General features: G+C 39.6%; 1 protein-coding gene across 4 annotated transcripts in view; it reads left to right on the top strand.

Annotated features, from left to right (window-relative positions):
- enox2 (ecto-NOX disulfide-thiol exchanger 2) overlaps positions 1–23,864 on the top strand; it is a 142,413-nt gene that overhangs the window by 107,547 nt on the left and 11,002 nt on the right. For all 4 annotated transcript variants that reach the window (XM_085905961.1, XM_085905964.1, XM_085905963.1 and 1 more), the window contains exons 5-10: positions 1,370–1,525; positions 7,565–7,771; positions 11,841–12,074; positions 14,867–15,079; positions 16,936–17,042; positions 21,331–21,445. In XM_085905961.1, coding sequence (XP_085762087.1) covers positions 1,370–1,525; positions 7,565–7,771; positions 11,841–12,074; positions 14,867–15,079; positions 16,936–17,042; positions 21,331–21,445 — 1,032 coding nt within the window. The remainder of the gene's footprint in view (positions 1–1,369; positions 1,526–7,564; positions 7,772–11,840; positions 12,075–14,866; positions 15,080–16,935; positions 17,043–21,330; positions 21,446–23,864) is intronic.

Genomic DNA, 23,864 nt, shown 5'->3' on the forward strand with positions numbered 1-23,864 from the left:
TTCCTCAAGGTGATGCGACGCATTGCCTCGTAGCACTTTTGCTTCCTGTTCGATAATATGTATATAAATATAGTTTGCAGCATTCCCTCCATCTTAGTTGGGTCTCTTTCAATTCAATTCAAAGGGATATATTGGCAAAGCAGCGTTGCCTGATAAAATTTGCAAACGACTCTATTTCTCTCCACTCATTATTGTAGCTTGTTTTATAACTTGCGTATTTATTACATCCTCTCTGGCTCCAGGGATCTATTCCAAGTCTGCACCTTTAATGTGCTAATGCCTCTATTCTCCCACTCCCTTCATTTTTAAGGAATTATAGGCTCTATTTCCATTTAGTGCTATATATTATGTAACTTGGCCTGCATGGGATTTACTGCTCATCCAAATGAGTCTCCTTGGAAAAGGCTGCGATATATTTGCCATTGTATGGTTCAAATAGTAAAAATATTATCCTTGAAGTCCTAGAATATATCTGTCATAATACTGCTAAACCCATGCTATGAAAAATGCAGCATGCCTGAGATTTTATGAATAAGGCATTTGAATAGAAATCCGTTTTTTTCCCACAAATGTTTCAAAATTATTTCACAAGTAAATTAATCTGTATTAAAATGATAAACAATGTATGAAGAATACATTTATTGACTTACATATATATTTAATTTCGAATACATTTTACATGCATGTGATGTTATTTTCTCAAACTAAATTAAAAAAATGAAAAAAAATTCTAATGGAGTACCAAATATCAAACTTGGAATAATGATGAAATACATGTTTTTACACATTATTTGTTTTCTTTCATGCCGTTCACCGTCCTCTTATGGTCACAAGAAACCTAATTATACTCTATAATGTAAAATGAAATAACAATCCACATGATTGTTGGAAGTAATGACTGTCGCACTGAACAAGCTTATTTGAAGAGGTACCAAAACAGCAATTGTGGTAGTTGTTAGCCACATATTTTATGCGCTCACTGTGCGTAGCATTAAGTATACATGCACAATCTAATTGAGTTGTGTTAAAATAAAATGACTGTTGAAAATTATACTGCTCCATTTATTCTGAAAGTCAGAAGAGACTTGAAATAACTAGTTTTTATGTTTATTATTGTAGTTGTATAGAAGAAAATAGTACACCCAACTGCAACAACAGTCAAAGGTGTCACGCAAGGGACTTACCAAGCTAACATTTGAATAATGTATATTGTTTACCACATTTTTGAATCATGAATTGGAATTAACCACGCAATTAATTCACAATGAATTTTTTAAACTGTGAAGAAAAATATGATCAATATATGATGAAGTGTCACTGTGTGAGAAATTGCTACAAGAGCTGATCCTGGCGTCTTCCTTCCTTGCAGACTTTGACCCCAGCCTCGGGATGATGGCCGGGATCACCCCTATCAATCCCTTGATGCCCGGCCTGGGCATGGTGCCCGCACCCCTGTCGCACGACGTGCCCGTCGTCAAGGAGATCATCCACTGCAAGAGCTGCACCCTCTTCCCCCCCAACCCCAGTAAGTCATGCTATGACCTCATTGCACCTCTGCACAGTTTCTGTAGTCAGTTTTACTATTAATAGGATGAAAAAGCAAAAAAAGCACAATGCTGATTATTACATTTGACTACCAAGTACTGATTCTTCATCATATTATTCACATTGCGTAGTTGGCGTAAATGTACTTTTATGATATAGTTTTCTTGATTATGACATAATTTTCATTCAAATCCATCACATTTACATACATTTGATCTTGAAGTATTGTCACATGGCTGACATCTGTTTTTACCTTGGTCTCCAAGGGGCACTGTGGTGCACACATGCAGTTTTCACATATCTATGATGAAAATATTCAAACAACCGCCATTGGCTAAACTGCATTAATATAATTCGTATTTCCCAGGGTCGAATGAGTATAAGCCAATAACAAATACGCCTGTAAAATATGTCAAGTCTCTGCGGTTATTTTCATTCTAGTCATTAGCCACCATGTGTGAGTCACACTTGCAGCTTACGTTAGAATCCTTTCAAATCATTTGTGTATGTAAATTGATATGTGATTGTGTTGCTGAGCAGACAGAGCCTTTCCTATGTTACAATATATTCCTGTTTTTCATCACAATTTTGACCTTTGCTGTCACCGCTCGTCTGCCTTCTTACGTTCAGGATCGTGCTCATAACCACGAATTAAATCTCAATAACAATTGGTAATAAATTATTCTGATTTTTCAGGGGAAACATGCTTCAATGAAGTTAACCAAAAAAAAAAACAGTTTGGTGAGCAGGAATACTATATCCTCTTCATTTTTTAATTTCTTTCTTTTTCTGGAGGCAAGTGCAGTTTTGCGGAGACCTAGTTGAGAGCATTTTCTGTGGATGTGAGTGAATATTTAGCCTTCCAATGCAAGGGGAAAAATGAAAGTGGGTTCTGTTCTGACTTGAGCAGTTATTCTAAGAGATAAAACGTGTGGCGCTGTTCTCATAGCATCAAGTCAGCCCATAATGAGGGTTCACAGTCACACATAAAAGCAAGCTTGTGATATTTTCAGGTCTCGTTTGTTTATTCAGACTACAAGTGAAAAGCGCTATTTATCTCCCTTCCACCTCGCAACGGCAGCGCTGTCACTGGTTATAGCACCTGGGCTCATTTTCTGAAGAAAGGTTTGCTCATCGAAACTTATTGTCGTCTTCAAGGAGATAAAAGATGGTGTCACATTTGAGGGTTTAGCTAAATAAACACATTGTGGCGTAATGGTAAACTGCTTTTGGAAGTACTATATGTGGTAGCGGTAAAAGGTGATTTATTCAAGTCTGACTTTTCCTGTCGAAAGCAACCATTATGCTGCCTTGAGCCAGAGTCTATTTTTGACCTCTATGCTGTTTTATTTATCACTGATTATGGACTTTTTTTTCAGGTCCCATTTTCTATTTTTCCTCTCGCCTTCTGTCCCTGGCTCTCCTCACATCTCACAATATGTCACATAAAGCACTTAATCTCCCGGTGAGCCGACCAAGAAGCCGACATCTAAAGAAACAGATGATAGGCTTGATTTACGTCAAACAAAAGACACGTTTCCGCTCTCAGTTTAACTCTTAGGCAGCACGGATGGTTCAATTAAACTCATGGTTTAATTAAATCAAAACTGAATTCCCAATTCAAGTTGTTTTTGTTACACCCATACTGTGCTAATAAAGAATGGTAATACAATATTCGGGGGGGGGCGGTGGACAAGGTCTATTTTATCCTCCTCGCACTGAAACAAAATCTTGCATAAATTGACACAGAATGCATTTTATAATTCTAATAAGTGATTAAAACATTACTAAGGCCATTTGAACTCTGTTGTTTCTCAAAACAGCAGCACCTATCTGAATGTTGTATATGGGATCCCTGGACAGTAGCTTACTTGATGTGGAGACAACGCCATCTGTAACAACAGTTGGTGGTAGAATTTGTCCTGTTTTCACGCCGCCATGTTTTTTTCCATTTTCATGCTTCGGGAAATTACACCACTTCTTTGATCCAGTCTGCATCAGTTCTTGATTTGTATCTTTCTGCATACTGATCATTTTTCTAAAGGTTTCACCTTGATACACCTCCTCACCGAAATATAACAGCAAGAAATTCTTCCTCGCTACAAGAAGTTCCAAAAGTAGCTCAAGTAGGATGGGCCACAAATATCACAAAGCATTAAACTAGATGATCTGGAGTCACCTTGGCAAACTGCAGCGAATCCCCCTTAGTTATTACAAGCATTTATTTCAAGGTGGGACTGCAGAATTCCTTTTCTCCTTGAATATCAATGAGATATTTGCAAAGCAGAACCCTTGTGAATATGCAAATACCCCACTCAAATCAGCAGGAGTAATATATTGACGATAATAAACTTTAACAGTCTTGATATACAGCTCGTGGTTGGATTGTTTGAGTCCCATAGATCCGTACTTTAAATGCATACTGCAGCGTCCGGCGGTTCAATTGGATCTCCAGACCTTTTGTTGTAAGTCATTGCCGGATTCTCATCTCTGCACTCTAAGAGCTCATGATTAAGGGTCGCCTCGGTGTCTGAGTTCATCTTGGGACATCCTTGTGAGCGAATGGCAGGTGTTTAACATTTAAATGAGACGGTCGCAATGTATCAGGAGAAATGTGTCCTGGAACTCTCCTGGAAATCCCGGATGGGTTTAACATCCTACCTAAGATTGAAAAGCAAGAATTCTGGGTGTCTGGGGAATCTAACCTTAAGGACTGGAAATTGGGTCCATGGTATAATGTTAACCTGTCGAATAATACCTCTCAAATATTTGTATGGGATAGAATGACACCACCTGCCTAAGACATGTTTGGGTTTAAGTTTCCCATTTGGCGGAATGGATTGCACTAATCAAGATCAAATACCTCCAATCGGGAAAAATATGCTTGTATTTTATGCCAGGATTATAGATATAGATACTCTTGCTTCAGTTCAGCATTGCACGATACCAGTGTCGGTATTGGCGCTGACATTATAAAGTGCGTTTGTACTCGTATGCTTAAAAATGCTCTGATACTACAACACCGATATGCTTTTACTTCCCTGGAGTAGCAGCCATGGAAGGTGTGTTGAGAAACTTCAAGGCGCAAACACAGACATGACATGACACCACAATGCCCGAGTGCAAATTCTACTCTTTAAAATGAATGATGACCTCTCCTCGGCTAGCAAACAGAGATGTCCAGCCTGCATCCAGTACATGGTTTGAGGTGTTAAAATGTCAGTAATCAATAGTTGGTCATCTGTAAAGTGTTATATTTGAGTGGAGAAGTCCAACAAGTTTGTTTTTGTGTCTACGCACACAATCTTCATAGAAAAATTGCCTCTATTTGCGTACTTGATATTTTTTCCCTTTGTGTGAATGCACAATTACTGTTGAAATCCCAGAAAAGGAGGAAATCCGTGCTGTAAATAAGTGTTAAATGTACGTCGTCGAGAGGGTTTTATGCGAGCACAAAACCAAGTGAGGAAAATAAACAGAGCATGAAATGAGTGCAGCACTTTGCTTTGACTGCATCATTCCTCCTTAATTGTAACGTGATGAATTTCCCACGGTATTTTGGTATCGTATCATTTCCAAAATGTCTGGTAGCACAAGAAACGCAGTAATGAAACAAACTACGTGCAGGTGCTTATTGTCTATGTAACAGTATTGCATATGGTGTCCATCAGCCCTCCTTTGTCTTAACTGCTCGCACAGCGTCCCCTCTGACTGACCTTTAGCTGAGCGTTAAAATCTGCTGCCCCCCCCCCACACACACCCCCACCCGTCATCTCCCATTGAAGATTCATTTTCCTCCTCCATCTCCTCCCTGTGAATAACCTCACCATCGCTGTGCATTACTTACTTTCTCCTGACTTCCATCTTACCTTACCGAAAACTCGTCTATATGTGAGTTAGTCCAAATCTGTCAAACTGAACACAGAACAAAGACAATTGCACGTTGTCTATTTCAAACAACCACACTTCCTGGAAAATGCCATGGACGGGCTAATGAGTAGCACCCTTGTCAAGGTGTTGTCTGCCTTTAAGAAGCAAATATTTGCACACAAATGGTGCAGCAACACTTAGACACAGAATGACAATACTCGATTTTGCCAATTAAAAAGCAATAATAATGAGTAGAGATGTGTCAAGCTGACTAGGTATCATGTAGTGGGAAAAGGCCATTACATCATTTTTGTGAAAGTTTCCATCCATCAGTTTTCTTCACCACGTCCTCATTAGTGTTCTGGATAACCAGAGCTGATCCTGGCTGATTTCAGGTGAGAGGCAGAATGCACTTTGACTGAGCGCCATTCTGAGGTCAGGGCAGTATCAATCCTCATCCTCACAATTGGCTGGTGACCAGTAAAACACCACCAGTGTGATTGGAAATCCACTTTGCGTATCTTGCATGTTTCCAGTCAGATCGGCCTAAAATGGGAAACGTCTGCGTGCTTTGAGAGAGCCAGTGCTCGAATATTATTTTGACATGCAGATTCAACAGCTTCTTTTTGTATCTTTGCTCTAAAAGGCTGAGCATATGAATGCATTGAATGTGTTTCCCTGAAAGACAAATGTCCATTTCAACCAAATTATCGTTTTGTTTCGTTTTTGTAAATTCGTTTATTTCATTCAATTTATTAAATTCGAACTTAAAGTCTTATGGACCTCCTACCGTTCCATATATATCATAACACAATATAACAACTCCCAAGAGAACTTATTGGGCTGTTGAAAACCTGATTGTCAAACTCTACAGATGTCCTCAAAAAGTATAAATGCTCAATAAGGTGTAATAATAAAAGTTATAAGACATCCAGTGTTCTTATAAACATGGTAATTGTTGATACAGTAATCCGCGCTATTTTATTAGGGGCTTATTAGAAGTTTATTATTTTCGAGGGTTCAGTGTTAACAAGATCCCAATGGAAAATTGGAGGTAATCCCCTGATGACACTTTAAAAAAACATTGCTAAAAAAAATACCAGCCAGGGATTCTAAACTGATGTGTGCTTGTGCGTGAACATCGCTGCCTTAAGTTATTAATCGGGCATCGCTCTAGACAAAAGTTTTGCCATGAGAGTAAAATATCCCGAATATCAAATTTAAAGCCTTTAAAATGAGTTTTGTCTTTCACTTTTTGGTTCTTTTATCACAAACAGGGTATTTTAGGTTGCATTATTTTAATTTTGTCTTTGTCGACAATGATGCAAATGAAGAAAGACCCTCGAATACAATAAGGGGTTGCTGTTCTTCTCGAAAGTATTTAAATCTGGTTGTCTGAAAACGAAAAGCATCCTTGACGTGCCTTTGATTATCCGATTCTCCCGTCGTCCACTGCTCCAATCACATCGACTGTGGCTGATTTGTTGGAGTGGAGATCCGTCAACACTCGTCTGCTTTGGATAAGTGATTGCTGCCGTGCGGACGGCCTTTAAACGTGGTTCATTTTCATGCATGGGATGTTTTATTCGTTGCATTAATCTTACAAATACACTCAAGAAGCCATTGCTCCCAAGTCATAACTATTCATGTCTTTGGCTTTTGATGGCAATATGTGACAAGAACTGGATAATTTAGATTGTTTTCTTTGCTATTTGCTGTTTTTGTTTCCTCTTTAAAAAAAAAATTCCCTGAACGCCTTAATGGATTTTTGTTGTGCTTTTGAATTACAATGTCGGCTATCACTTTTTTCCCCTCTTCAGTTTGATGTATTGCAGCTTTTGAACATCTTTTTATTGAGCCCGATGGAAGAGACATTATTCAGATGTTGGTGTTTCAAGCACATAGTATTTAATTATTTAGTATTTTTCAATTGTCGCTACTGCTCCCTTTCCTGCTTTCAAAAGTAAAATGCTGTTGTGACTTGGATTTTATTGCCTGCCAAAGTTGTCTCAACAGTTTAATCTTCACGCAATGTTCTTGCTCGGAATAAATGATTAATTGGTTTGTACTCCCGTGAAAGGGAGAAAATTGATTGTTTACTATTCCCATCTCCAGTTGTCAGTCCAGCCTCTTCTTTTACAACCAACAGATCTCCCACCTCCAGCAACTAGAGAACGTCCTCCTGGTTGTAAGACGGTGTTTGTCGGCGGGCTGCCCGAGAATGCCAACGAACAGCTCATCATGGAGGTCTTCGGACAATGCGGCGATATCACGGCCATTCGAAAAAGCAAGAAGAACTTCTGCCATATTCGATTCGCAGAGGAGTTCACGGTGGACAAGGCCCTTTTCCTGTCTGGTAAGGAATATTTGTCAGCCTTGCCACTATTGTTGGCGGCAGTTTTTTTTCCGCCATCGATTGATGGAAACGTTGCATATCCCGACCTTTTAAAAATCTATAATGATGGCTTCAAGTGTGAACATCATAGTTTCCTCAAACTATTTTTGTTGACACATGCACTGTTTTAGTTGACAGATGAATCATCTTACTGGGATTTATTGGTACTAATATACTTGCACTGATATCATTATCAGTGTGTCACAGATTGATTGATTGATTGATTGATTGATTGATTGATTGATTGATTGATTGATTGATTGATTGATTGATTGATTGATGGTTAATCACAATGGTTGATCAGGTATTGACCCACAATGGGGTGCATTACTTAAGCTGTATGGTGCATAGATCTTCACTAAGGCAGACAGGGAGGCTCCTTGCGTTTGGTCACGTCCGCGTGTTGATTTGCTCCACTAATCGCCAAATGTAATTTGGCATCTTACTGGTGAAGTAATGCCTCTATCAAGAGTGATAATTGGTGCCTTTACTTTCTGTATGTATGAGTACTTCAAAGAGAATATTCCCTAAAAATTACCTGTAGTTCCATAAATATTCTGAAATACTGCCTGAAAGTAATCTAGATACTGCTGGATGAAAACAAAATATCCAGGATTTAACGATTTTTAAATGCTTAATTAATTATTCAAATTTGATGCACATTTAAATTAAATGCAAATTGTGTCAGAATAAATGTTTGAAAAGAAACCTAATGTTTGATTGCATATATAGTCAATCACTTGAATTAGCATAGTTTGTAGATCATTTCTTCACGTACCACCGATTTTCCATCGATTTGAATGTAAACCTGAATGATTGAGAACAATCCATGGGTGGATAGATGGAGATAAGTGGACAAATAAAGGCCTCCTGTCTCATAAACTACTTCTAATTGGCACTCGGTGTTGTCAAGGTCGTTGACTCGATGATGAGCAACTCGCAAGAATCGTCCAGTTGTGGATCAACGTCTGATTCATTCAGCAAGGATGACACCACACATGACTTATCATGACTGCAGATCCTAAATTTACCAGCTGGGACATAAAGAGCCTATTTGCCGCAATGCTGATTCACACCTGCCTCTGCACAGCAACGCGAGCCGAGGCTCATGGGTATTGTAGTATCCCACACCATCTGTCTTCCAAAACTATTGACGTGTGATTCATCGAGCGTTGGCGCAAGGAAGTTGAATTGATTGAAAAGACGTCAGCCAAGGGATCGTCATTTTTCAGCACTTTAGCTTGCTTTGGATCGTGAAAAGAACGTTTATGTAATGAATGCAGATGGTGAGGTTGTCTGGATTTTCTGATTACCAGTATTACCACCACTGTGAGTAAACCTATTCACAGCAAACACCAAACAGCAAAAAAAGAGCAATTCACACCTTGCTAATATTTCCTTTACCTTCTGCTAACAAGCCTGGCTGAAATTGGTTCCCCCCTATAATCCACATATTTTAGAAGAATCTGGATATAGCACTCAAACATATTCCTATATGCCAAATGCTACTTTTTTAGCCACCGACCACAAGTGGTAGGATAATGCAGACAAAAAAGAAAAACAATACGGATTGCACATTTACATGAAATTACTATAAACTGCAAAAATATTTGTTGTTTTTATCAGAGGATAACAAATATATGGCTCTGAGTATTGCTAGATATTCTGTCAACTTGCGTTGCTTCAGCGTTTGTGTTAAAATCTTTGTTGCTTAAACTACTACATCACTGCAACACAGTTCTGTTTGTAAATCCTTCTATGGTCTTTTCCATGGTCTTTTGCATTGCTTGCTAACATTATGCTAAAGAGACTTATATCATGTCACGCTATCTGTTCTTTTAAAATACACATCTAATTTGCATTTGCTTTGTTTTATATTTACCCAAACCGTAAACTTCAATTGATAGTGGCAGCAAACAGCCTGAAGCTTCCTTATGGGTGTGGTCATGTGACTTTGAGTGAAGCTGAGATCGAGTTCATGTGTTAGACAGTAGTGTGGACACACACACACACAGTACATACACTGCAGCCTGAACATTGAGATCTCCCGACATGAAATATTGAAGTACTGCTATATTGCGCATCAGACCTATCTTTAAGCCCCCCGACCTCAAGCTCATTTCTTTTCCTGTTTGTGCAATCCCTGCCCTATTACTAACCAATGGGACTGCCACTTCTACTGTCTCTAGTGATGAGAATTGAGTGAGTCATACACACTGGACACCATCGCAGTGTATTATTGGAGGGAACCCGGACGAAAATACACTCTGAATCATTTCAACAAGAATTTGCTCATAAAATGGGACTTCTAAATTCATGAGTCATCGTGAGGGAAAATTGAATGTAAATGAATAATTAATATGCAGAGTTAACGTCATCACTAATATCATTGTTAAGAACCACCTCCTTATCCTCTCCATTTCTCTGGATGTTTTATCCTATATTGTTCTGTACTGGATCTCTCTATATATACTCTGTACACACGCCCACTCTACACTCTGTATGCACTTACCTTGTATATTTACACCTTTTGTTTACCATGATGCGATACGTAGCTCTGTAGGCCCTCTGTATAATGTTTGAACATGCTCTGTGATGTCTTCACACACCCTCTGTACATTCTTTACATTGCTGTATGGACTCTCCGTACACCTTCAGCAATCTATCCATAGTATGGCTTTTATACATCCTCATACATTGCATGGGAACATCTCTGGGCAAAAAAGTACATCGTGAATTGAACTATAAGATTCAGATGGTTTGATGCCTTCATTTATCACTGAAATGCTTCTGACATCCACGCACATGTCCGCAAAGCTCACGATCTGGTTCCCTGTGCCTGGAAGTAGCGTTAGACAACCTGCACCAGTATTTTGACGTGGTCCATGCAGGCTTAACTTCAAACGCTCTCATCAAATTATCATTCCGTCAGACGTGTGTTTTCAACAACACAGCCAATTGCACAAAAAAAAACAGATACGCCATGCACCAACAATAAAAAGGAAGTTTGATATTTCCTAGGGGTGGCACATGTGGACCCACTATTTACCATACTGCAGGGGTCAACAGCATGCTACCCACAGGCACCAGGTCGTCCCCAAAGATCACATGAGTAGCCATCGAACCTTTTCTAAATATAGCTTACCTGCGACGCAGGTAATTTGCGATGTGATTTTCTAGGAATGCTATAAAAGTGGTCGTTTCGCTAGCAAATGTGTTACTTCACAAGTAAGTGGTTGCAATTCACATTATTCAGTATCTAAGAAGTAGCTCTCAGTTTCAAAAAGGTCGGTGACCCGTGCTGTACTGCATGTTCACCCACTATACTGTACACCAGCTGTATACCTCCCATACATCCCTTGCATAAATACTTTCTCTATATCCTTTATACTCATCTATACAATCTGTTTCTTATTAAGTCTCTACAAACTCTGAAACAAAGGTAGCCAACAAGCAACAAAGATGGTGGCTGACAGTAAGAATCAATCGTCTCAAATGTCCCTAATGCAATTTGTGGAAGATGATCTGAGCTGTATTGGGTGAGGAGGAAGGTGCGCAAAATATGGTCTGAGTCTCTTCATCCTTCATGTCTCCAGTTTCATCCTTCGACTCAGCGGAATGATATTCCTACAATGAGGAGCTGTGCGGTTTCCCGAAATATGTGTATTTATAAATTGCGGTAAACATACAAGTCTGAAGGCACCATTGAGAAAATGCTGTCTCTTTTTCATGTGAATGGTCTTTAAAAAAGTCGACAGCTGTCAAAAAGTTTTCGGCGCCATCCAAGCATCCGTGACTGTGTCACTTTTAGTCTCTTACGCTTTTTGACACCCTTGCTCGGCAATGTTGCTTTTTACTGTCAAATATCTGCTCCAAACCTTAATGTGCATTTTTGTAAACATCTCAATAGTTGACAGCTATTGGCACCACTGCGCTAAACACTACGGGGAATTACATCAGATTGTTGGTCCTTCATATTATCCACGGCATTGTATTTTGAGTTGTTGTGGTCTGGTCTGTTGTCTCTCAGGTTATCGGATCCGTCTGGGTTCCAGTACGGACAAAAAAGACACAGGCCGCCTCCACGTGGACTTTGCCCAGGCCCGGGATGACCTCTACGAGTGGGAGTGTCGCCAGCGCATGATGGCCAGAGAAGAGCGGCACCGACGCAAGATGGAGGAAGACCGGCTACGGCCGCCCTCGCCTCCCCCCATCGTGCACTTCTCAGAGCACGAGTGCAGCCAGCTGGGCGACAAGATTAAAGGTTTGTATTGTAAAATAAAAAAGATGTGGATTGTCCAACATTAAACCCAATCAGTTTCAGGATGCTGGCTGACTTCAGAGTTGTGCTAATTTCAAAACAACTTTTCCCATAGAAAATAATGTTAAGTGAACTAATTTGTTCAAGGTTTAAAATGGCACCATTCCAAAAACTTTATTCAATGTTCAGGCACTTTATACTTTTAATCGACATACAAGAATAAAAGTAGTCTGATGTTGTCTTCTGAAAAAGTATGACTTTGTATTCCTGTGATCACAATTTGTACAGAAGTTTGTTTGTGCTTCAGAAGCTACAGATATCTGAACAATACAATATACAGTAACAACTTCATTCTTGTAGTATTCGTAACGGGTTTTTTTTCTCAAAGTATGACTTTATTCTCAGAAATGTACCCATTACCCTCCGCAGATTATTTTTTCTTGTATACTAACGTTATTAACAAATTCAAATGAAGGTGAATCAATCGAGCAAAAAATTAACTTTACCTCATGCCTTCTTTCTTGAATTACATTTCATTGTATCAAAAAATTCATGCTCTAAAGAAAGTAATGCCTCATAAAAAATTTAAATTAACATACAATTACGAAATTGCAATTTTTTTCATGAAGAAATCAGAGTTTACTTAATCACATAATACGTTATTTGCTTAGTATTCTGCCTCGCTTTTTTTTCTCAAGATAAAATGCCAATTAATTCTCATGAGATTGCAAAATATTGTTAATCATCATGGCGTCATTAGCATAGTTTTCCAAGCTATTTGTGTACCCGCTTCCTAATGATTACATTTTTTCTAGTGCTATTATTTTTTTCTTTTTTTTTAGTGTGGCCCTAATACTTCATACCGAATATTCTGAGACAGGCAGTATTTAATTAGACATCGCAATACAGGTATATGAAGGCTACACAGCCCTGTTGAAAGTTTTTGTGACGTAAAAAAAAAAACGAGACCAAGATAAACCATTTCAAAATGGTTTCTGACATCTTTGTGCATTGACAAAGATTTTACTGTGACTTGTAACTTGCACGACTCAGTTTCGCAATTTCCCTTTTTGAGAAAGGGAGGAAACAAATGAGATAATGCAGTTGCACAAGTTAGCACACCCACTAACTAAGTGGGCCATTTGAAAGTCTTCCAATTTAACCAGCCATCTCTCGAGTCAGACCAAAACTGCCACCATTTAAAGTGCCTCAAATTAACCTCAAATAAAGAAAATGTGTCATGTTTCAATATATTACACATGGCGAGTCAGCCTTTTGCTGACTTTACTTTCTTTCTAGCAGAAGCCATCAGGTTTTGTGCTAACTCTGACTGGTGTTTGAAACTGTTGACGATTCCATCCACCTTGACACCCTCTTAAAAAGCGATGGCTGTGTTCAGAGTCAACCATTCACCTGAATGAACTCTAAATCGTGGCATTTTTTGGAGTGGTTCCCCTTTGGAGGTTCCAATCTCGAACAGTAACAAGTTAAATCCATCAAGTTTGATCACTGACTAAAGCGAGCCGTTTCCAAGCCTGTCTCTTCTGCTCCAGACTCCTGAAGTGTCCTCTCTGTGTTTCTGGCTGAACAAACTTGTTTCCCTAATGAGGGCAGACACTTCCAGCTCTCTTTCAGTCTCGGGCTACCTGATAACACAACACCCTTTCACTTGAAAGCCGCTCTCCATCATTGTGTCTTTCTTGGCTCTCCTCTCTTGGCCCATGCCAATGATTTATTTTTAATCGCTTGGCACTGGCTCTTGTGAAATGAAGCTTTCCCTGAAATTGAGGGAGGGGGGGGGGGGGGTGAGGCAGCAGCGAATCCCTTTTTCCTGTCCTCCCAAAGAACAAACCTTGCTATTGATGGCAACAAGCTCACAGATGCACTTTACAAGCTGACAGTCTATAAATGACCTTTTTTTTCCCCTCCTTCTCTGTGTAAGGCCATTTGTCACGTGTACACTTGTGTTTTTCCTTTCTTCCTATAGGCCGGCCTTCCACTCAGTCACCTGTGCTTTTTGTTTCATTTTTCATCTTTTCCGCAAGGCCTCCCTTCGCTCTTCTCATTGACTCTGCAAGTTCCATCAAACTTGCAGGCCTATATCAGAGCCAAGAACCCAATTGATTTATTTTTCAAGCACAATAACTTTGAGGTAGCTCAGGTCATCGCTATGGGTTTGTTTCATATTTCCTGACAGTGCTTTTCAAACCCTCAGGGATGTTTTGTTCTCTATCAAAGTAAGAGGAATAGTATTGATTTGAAAGGTTAGCGTGTCCACTTGGGCTCTTCTTAATTCCCAAAAATCCATTGTCTGTTGTTTTTTTGTTTTTTTAAATTCGGTATTAATTTTAGATAGCAGAAATATAGAACTGTGAATCTGTCTGGCTCGCTCTGTGAAAAAGTAATTGCTCCCCTGAACCAGTTGAAATCAAGCATTTGCGATATCAAGTGATGAGTCTCTTCCTCGCTGTCTTTTCCTGGACTTTCACGGGAAGAATGACAGCGTTTTCATTGTTCCATTAATCACAGAAAGTCATCCAGGCCCGGAAGCAGAAAGCAACCCCAGAACTTCACACTGCTCCCAACATTTTCGTCGGCCGGCATGGTGCTCTTTGTATCGACTGCTGTTATTTTGTGTCCTTTTTTTTTTTGTACTATGGTGTAATGGTGTAGGTTTTAAGACCATTCATTTATATGTCACAGATTGCAGAGGTGTGATGGCTAGCAAACAAGTTGGTTATGCCTCTACCTAGCAACAGTCTCTCGCTCACACGCGACTGCCTTTTTCTAACCAGACGACAGCAAGTTTGCCGAGGCGGTGCGCGTGCTGCTGACGTGGCTGGAGCGCGGCGAGGTCAACCGCCGTAACGCCAACAACTTCTACTCCATGATCCAGTCGTCCAACAGCCACATTCGTCGCCTGATGACAGAGAAGAGTCAACACGAGAAAGAGATGGAGGAGGCCAAAGACAAATTCAAGACTGCGCTGTCAGGCATACTTGCTCAGTGTGAGTGTCAAACCTTTTCATAAGATCTTATCGGGCGTTTGTTGATAATATACATGACATACTATGAATGGAAAGGAAATGTGTGTAAGGTCCATTTCTGGTTTGATGTAACTTGCCGATGATTCAAGCATAGCACTGGGCATACTGGATCAAATGACGTTACCCACAAATTGTACAAGACATTCCTGTCTGAAGCTCTGAATGCTGAAACAGAAGTAAGTACTTTTGTTCGGCTATCATTACTTATTGATGGGAGACAGTGACTCACAGGTAAGTTAACCAGAAGGAAACGTCAAGGTATTGTTATTCCAGTAGGGGTCGTTTTTGTGGTTGAGATTAGTTTTTGTTTCATCGTTGAAACCAGCTGGACAGTGAAGATTAGGATCTATAAACTACTGCCGTGAAAATAAGGAGTTTGTCATTTACAGCATTGTTCTTAACTAAAATAATTGACTATCTGTTTCTAAGATCACATTTCAGAGTCATTATAGTATTTTAAGAAGAATTCTGAGTAGAGAGTTTTAGGTTCCTGTTCACTTGATATAGTACCTTTGAGTTTCCCAGTAATCTTGTTTCATATTGTTTCAGAAAACACATTTGTCCAAATGAAGGTGTTATAGGTATACAAATGCCATCTGTTTTCAAGCAGGATTTGTATTTTAATGACTTTAGTTAACACTGCGCTGAGCTCATATTTGCAGTGCGGCGCTAAAGCACATTGTTATTGTAGATAATACAATTTGTGGCGCTGAACAAGCTGTGGAATAACAATTAAAATGTCTCCAAAACAACCGGCGTTTCCTAACAGATAAAATAGTCCCAGTCAACACCAGCATAATAAGCACGCCGGCCTCTCGTCCGTCTCGCATGAAAGTTGTAAATGCGCACGCACTCTCTCTGCCTTCAATATCGATCAGTGCCATCAAATTACAGCGCACGCTGAACGACGCTATTGATCTCCCATTCGCCCCTATCTGCGCACACGCGCTTCTGATGTGGTGGTCGTATTGACTTCCCTCCTTCATACATTAGGACTTGCGGGATACCGAGATTGCCCAAGTTGTCCCTCATGACTACCCAACATGAGAGTAGATTGTATCCTCGCCGGGTCATATGTTTGAAACTCAGCGTCGTACACGTTTTGGATCATGATGTGTTCAGGTCCAGTATGGTGAAGTAGTATCTTGCACGCCGCCCCTGCAGTTCTGAGGCTTGATTCACAGGCCTTTGCTGTGCAAACTTCATTTTCTTCCATGCTGGGCAATTATGGGCAAAAATAATGATCACACTGATTCAGCTTGAAATAAGGGGACCATGTAACTCCAACTCTGGCAGCCCGTTTCTTTTTTTTTATGATTCAGTTTTTTTTCAAATCTTTAAATGGACTGGCTCCACCTTATCTCTTGGAGCTCCTACCCCCTTACACGCTTGCTCAGTACCTTTGCTCTGCGGACCAAATGCCATTAGTGGGTACTGAGTACTAAGCGAAGGCTCAGAGGGAAAACAGAAGTATGCAATTGACTAAACATTAACTAATCCGGTTAAACTAATGCTGATCATTCATTATTGGTTAAGATGGTGTTCCAAAAATTTTGTTTGTGTAGTGGATACAGAAATAACACCATCTAACTGCAAGATGATGCGTTGGCATCTACAGGTAAGAAAACCAAATGCTTACACACACACACACACACACACACACACACACAGAGTCAATTCCTTTAGACCCCTATAGTTGACTCCACTCTCTCGCTCCTCTGCTCCCTCCCATCTTGCCCTCTGTCTCTGTCTCTCTCTGATCTCTGGATGGTCTCTGCTATCGCTCCCCCCGACCCCCTCTCTGCATCCCGCCGCAGTTGAGCAGATTGTGTCTGTATTCCAAGCCGCTTCCAAACAAAAGGCATGGGACCATTTCTCCAAAGCGCAACGCAAGAACCTGGACGTGTGGCGCAAGCAAGCCGAGGTTAGTTCTTCTTTATCACATTTATTTATTTATTTATGTATTTATATATATATATATATATATATATATATATATATATATATATATATATATATATATATATATATATATATATATATATATATATATATATATATATATATATATATATATATATATATATATAATTTTTTAGAGTTTACCTGATGGTTGTGATTGCTGTTGCTTACATAAAGGAAACATACTTTTTTTCATTTCTTGAAATGATTGTTTAAAGCACGACTCAGCTCAGGTGAGCATTAAAGACTCCATGTTTGACAGTAAGTACTTGAAAGTAGCCAGGATATCCTGGAAAGGGAGATATCCTTCCTCACTTTGCTTCCATGTTAAGGTAACAAATATGAGGTAACTTTGTCCAAAATGTTGTTGTTGGGTTTTTTTTGGAGGGGGGGTTACAAATCGTCTTTTTATTTTTTTTCAACGTATCGTCCAACTAGATCAGTTAGCATGAGGCTTTTTTCATAGTTAATATTTGGGTTGTTGCGCAGCCTGGACCGCTTATGATCAAATCTGTTTGGTAAGTGTCTTAAGCTAATAAGTAATACAGTGGTACCTTAACTTACAAATGCCCCCGATAACAAGTTTTGAAGTAGCAAAAATGGGACAGTTAAGTTAGTGTTATGCTTTGGCATGTGGGCAAGGTCAGCGAGCTACAATTACACATCATAACCATGTTCAGTGTCTACACAGAAATGAACATCATGAATTGCTAATAATAACATAAAAATAATAAATTATTATTAAATGTGTATTTCCAATTGTTGGCCCTATGTATTAATCTTTCCTAAAGAAGTAGGTCTCAGCTTCAAAAGGTTAGTGACCCCAGACGTTCAATAGTTACTTTTTCAGATGTTTTTCTAATAATGTTGCATACAATTTAGTTTTCTGTTTTCTGTTTTTTGTTTTTTTTTAACCAAAAACTAAATCCAGATTTTTGGAGGGCGCTGGAACAGATTCATGGCATTTCAGTTCATTTCAATGGAGAAAATTGATTTGAAAGGCCTTTAAATTGAATCACAAGGTTAATGGACTAATTCAATTCACAAGTCAAGGTACCATTGTATTTGGTTTTAATAGTAATAAAACACACTTGCTCACAGGAAAATCTCACAGTAATGACTTTTTAAAGGTAGGTGTTGAACACTGCCTGTAAAAAGCTGGATCCAGCATGATGGCTTTCTTTTGTCAATTTTGTAGTATCTCTGTGTGAAAGAAGTTTTGTGTCCAATTGTGTGACCAATGGATGATAAATTAGAAGTGTTTCAATGAGAAAACATTGTTTCCTTCCATGCACACGATGTAAAGACCATTCTTCTGTTATATCCGTCTTTTGTCTAACCATTGTGGTCTCTGGATGATCTTCGATACAAGCAGTGCACAAGACCAAGCCAGCCATTTTTATTCATAGGGCCTCAGGGTTTGTGCATTCTTCCTTTTATAACATGCTCGTTTAAATAGGCTTTTACACTAGGGAAGGTTAAGCATGACTGGCAATGCAAGTGACAGAAAATGCAGTGAGTGGATAAGACCTCATTCATACAAAGTAAAATAATAGTTAACCATGAGCAAGTCCTTAAACTTGCAATGTAGTGCAAAACGGCCAACCACTTACAGCTATTAAGTAGGCTATATCAATATCAAATTAGATTGGGTTTATTGAGAGTGTGCTGAAGCAAAAGACGCTTAAATGTGTCTATCATTTCAACATTATTCACTATAGTAAAATTAAAAAGTGCACATCGGTAAATGAATAAGCATTCAGGATAAGACTCAAGCTACATTTACTCACAACAGCATAACAGAGAATTCTAGTGACACAGATTTAAAAAAAAAAGCTACAAGATATATGTTTCCTTGCCTTCTAAAAGTTTACAGTATGTATTTTAACTACAGTGGTTGAAAGAAATTAATTGGTCCCCAAGATAACTCCAACAAAAATATTTGTCATGTTTTTAATCAGAACATTTGGAGCGGTGAGCATTGTACTTGATAAAAACAAAATTAGATCATCATTAAATACTAGAATGTAATTAATTAAACTGAATGTGACCAAATGCATTTATATCACGGCCCTTGTATTTCTGCTGCGTGCAACTTGGCCACCAGGGAGAATTATAATACAGTTACATGCTGGTTTGTCAATGAAATAGTTCACAATATATAATATTATATAATAATTAGCTCAATAATATTTCCAGTTTATGTATTAGCATTACGCACGCTGACTTTTAGGTCAATACACAATGTATATTTCTCTTTGTCACATGCAAGCAGTTACAAGAAGGCAAAACTAAAATCCTGATGCTCACACAACCGGGCAATATTTCTGACATCACCAACGAGGCCACACCCCTTAAAGGCACATTCATCACTAGTTGTTGTTGAGGCTCAAAGTGCCTTAATTAAGATGTATAAAACCAGTTTGAGGATTTTGTGGCATTTGATTTTAATCCCAAAAGTATTTTCCAATGTAATGTGTTGTTTTTTAACAAGTACAAAATGGTTTTCCTTTAAGCCACATGGGGTTGTGCCAGTGCTACTTGTCACTTTTGCGGCCGACATCCCGTCACAGATAAAATAAAAGGCGAGAAAATGACAGGCTACTTCCTGCTAAGTAATGCACCGTTGGCGCTTTGGAAGCATTTAGCGGCATCTATCTACTAAGGGATGGGGGTGGCGTTTGACTGGATGAATGCATTCTGTCAGGAACAGAGTGGCGAGACAAGGTGAGTCAACCGATCGTCACACAGGCGGCCATCTTGTGTCTATTCTGTGTGATTGACTGGCCGGGAGGTGAAGCATGGAAGGCTGCACTCCTCCCAGGCGCAGTCGAGATTACAGCTGCCTCCCTTAGCTAGTCTTTTTTTGTGTGTGTGCGCGTGCACGTGTGTGTGTGTACACAGCAGATGGTTGTGTGTGTCTGCAGGTGTTTGTGTGTGACCTCTGCCATCGGGCTCCGTCTGAAAAACGTCAGCTGACAGATGGCTCAAAGTTGATTTACTCTCAGGCACTTTGTTTTAAGGTCCCTTCGGCACATTGGGAGTAATATTTTATTCAGTCGGTTGATTTTATGATGATGACTGCGTTTGATTTCTATTATTAGTACTGTAAGAAAGGCTGCATGTTACAAAATAGATAAGAGAAGTCATGTTTATTTCTTGTGAGTTTTCTTGACGGAATGGTGTCATATCAAGGCAGCAATTTTTCTTAAAAAACTTGGCATGCGATCTTAATGTCATCAATGTCCCCACGGTATCAAAGATAAGTGAACCAAAATGAGCACGTTCATGCAGGAGCTGCTGTCGAACAGAGTTCCCAGCCAGACACTCGCGTGCTGACTCAGCAATATCAAACATGTACAAATGTGGTTAAAACGCTACGTTAATTGGTGGAGCAACTGTGATCTCATTTTCAATTGACAGCAAATGGCAAAATGGCCACCACCTGAGATATGGATAAAAACAATCATTTTAATCAGAATGTTATGTTTAGACTAGTCGTGGCTGCATAAAACACTTTATTGTCAAGAAAAGTTGGCACTTGACTTCCCCTTTAAATAATAACAAATAAAAAACAATCATTGGTTCATGAATAGTAACGTTTATCAATGAATACAGCAGTGTGTATGTAGATGTGTGAAACATTTGGCTGAATTACATTTTATAAACTACCTTAATTACTTACGTTCTCAATTTTATTGCCAGCCATAAAAGAAACAATCGAGGAAATGGGCGATTTCTCTGTGTGGAGACGCCTTGTTGACAACAGAGAAAATATGTATTCTTGCCAGGATTGAAACAAAAGACAACGACACAAATACCAACAATGCTTTTGTTGTGGGTATCTCTGAAGGCACAGCACATCCCACTTGACAACAAAAGTCAAAGTGGTTTTGCTGATCACTTGAGAACAGGAAATAGGCCTAAAAAGACAAAACAACAGGCAATTGGAAAAATGTGTGGCTTTGTGTCAGATTGCAGGGGGGCATGGATCCTTCTCACCTCGAGGGCCGCCTGTTGCTCCAGTCCAGCGGTTTTTGCTCGACACCTCCACCTTGCCATGTCATTACCTTCTAATGGCAGCTTTTGGCAGGAGGGCACAAAGACTTTGTTTTTGCTTGGTCATTGATGCATGCATCCCCCACAGAGGAGCCTGGACATTTAGCTTGCTTTATAATAATACACGTTTGGTCATTTGCATCTTTTTTTTCTCTTTCCTGACGCCATCTTCCCTTTGTTCTGTCTTCCAGGAGATTCGAAATATGCACAACGAGCAGCTGATGGGCATCCGGCGCGAGGAAGAGATGGAGATGTCCGACGACGACATGGAGGAGGTGCCGGACAGCAAAGACTCGGAGGACTCGGGTACGCCTTCCATGAATATTTTCTGGATGAATTTGATCAACGTTCCCGTAGACTAGGCCTGGCCAATGACACGTAGTTCTTGGCCCAGTTTTATGTGACTCTTCGTCTTTGCCACACTTAAGACAGCGTGGTTGACTCCATTCATTGTTTATGTGGTGAGAGGCACGGTGCTGCGTGGGTGGTGGATGTCTCCTTGCTCACTGCGAAAGGACTGGCAGAAAAGTAAACAGTTGTTCTTTCAATTTATGAAGAAGCAGCAATATCAAATTGAAAAAAACAAGCAAAGAAGTTTAATTTGACAAAACATGCAAAAGGGAGCTAGGGAATGTCGGGATGGGGGAAGTTGGTGGGTGTCCATGTGTATGATGGGGATCTTTGCAGGAAGACAATAAAAATGGTGGCTTTTGACGATACCAAGTATATACCAAGTCGCCACATAGAATAAACGTCAGAAAATGTTACTCACTTGCGTTTTAGTAAACGACCTACTCCGTATACAATTCAGAATAAATGAGCTTCGCCGGGCGTCTTCTGTGAGGTAAGTAAACATCCAGAGTCACTATGGAAATATGAGGAGCATTTCAGATGGTAATTTTTAATTATCGCTTGTTATCCTAAAGAAGAGCAATCACTGACAAACACTTTGCAACCTTCGTCACCTTTCAGGCTTCCAGATGACACATTCATAGTTCGTGCGTGCGTGCGCGAATATGCAAGAGTAGTGTGTGAAGCTGTTTGGCGTGCGCAAATATGTGAGAGTAGTGTGTGAAGCTGTGTGAAGCTGCCAGCAGCTGTCAGCCCAGGATAGAACAAGGTGGCTATTTGCTGAAGTAACAGACATGGAACGGTGCCGCTAAATCTGCCATCCTAACTTCCTCCTGGTCTGATAATGGCACCGATTTGCACTGATTGCTAACAGAACAGCATGGCTAATTAACATGGTTGTTGCCACACTGTTTCATCCATTATATAGTAACTCCTATTTATTTATTTATTTTTTACTTTCACAAACATTTTTCCTGTTTATTCTTAATTTTCTTTTCTATGGCACCTCTCTATGAAGCAAACTAAATTAGCTGTGCCTTTTGCATGCTTCGCATTGTTATATCGATTTTTTTTTTTCACCAGACTGAAAACATTGAACCCACACATCATCTTTTATGCAACAGGGACATTTGATTTATATTTGGGTTTTTTTTTAATACTCCCAAAAACTGCCTTTCTTTTTTTTACCCGCTTTATAATGGTCCTGAATTTTTCTCTTTGCTACATTGATAGCTTGGCTAATCAACACGTAGATAGATGTATGCAAACAAAGCTGTATACTATACTCGACGTTTCGCAACCCTTCAAGTCGGTCATCACGGTAATGAGCGCTTGCTGTCAAATGTTTGGTCTTCTCACCGGGGTTCACCGGTTAACTTTCCACTGTTTCTATTGACATTTAAACACATCATCCAGCCCCACGATGACCCAAAGCCCTCTTTAAGCGGCGATCGATCAGCTGTGTCAGACTCCAAAATAGAAACGAGTAAGCTTCATCTACGTGCGCATGTAGGGTGAACCATAACATGGATGCCAGTGGGTCGATAGCGCCTACCGTTAAATAGCAAACATTCCAAATCTGCCCAAGTGTTTGACACGTCTCAGATCAATGCTTCTCACCTCTAAACCTGCCAGAAGACTACAGTCATGCCCAGCGAGTGTTCATTAACGGTCCTCGATGCAACACTCATAAATACACACAACAAATAGAGCGCTCTCACTCACAGGTTGGCTGTTATCTCCTGTCAGCGGGCTTGCACTTTCCCAAAGAACTTTCCCCACCCTGTCTTCCAATTAACTTCCCCTGGAGACAGGCATACAATATCCCGTCCTTTGATTTGGTTCCATAGGTCGTGTCATATGTCCAAGTGGGGATCCGGCGGACAAAACGCTGTGGGATTATCGTATCTTTTTTCCCACTCGCTAATCTCCTGTTGATCATGAGTTGTGAAGGATATTGAATTGAAGGTGTCTGGGATAGGCTCCAGCTCACAACAAGCGATTCAGCAAAGACATGAAGAGATGAATACGTAGATTTTACGTTCTGTTTATTTAAAGCATCTTGCAGATGTTTGACGCAGACATCCATTAGGAAAATGAACAAATCGCACTTCAACCATTATTTAGTTATCTATTTTACCAAAATACCAAAATTTTCCAAAATACAGTGGAGCCTCGGTTTTCGACCACAATCCGTTCCAGAAGGCTCTTCGAGAAGTGAATCGTTCAAATTCTGAATCATGTTTTCCTATTATGTGCAAAAAAAAGAAACATTGTATGTGTTGTTATAATGGAAAGTTGGAATTGCTATATTTAAAGTTTGCAGAATCTAGTGACAGTCAAATACATTAACAGACTGTTGTAGTATTTATTT

This window comes from Syngnathus leptorhynchus, chromosome 2, assembly GCF_054491065.1.
Source record: "Syngnathus leptorhynchus isolate UIUO chromosome 2, UIUO_Slep, whole genome shotgun sequence".
Classification (NCBI taxonomy): domain Eukaryota; kingdom Metazoa; phylum Chordata; class Actinopteri; order Syngnathiformes; family Syngnathidae; genus Syngnathus; species Syngnathus leptorhynchus.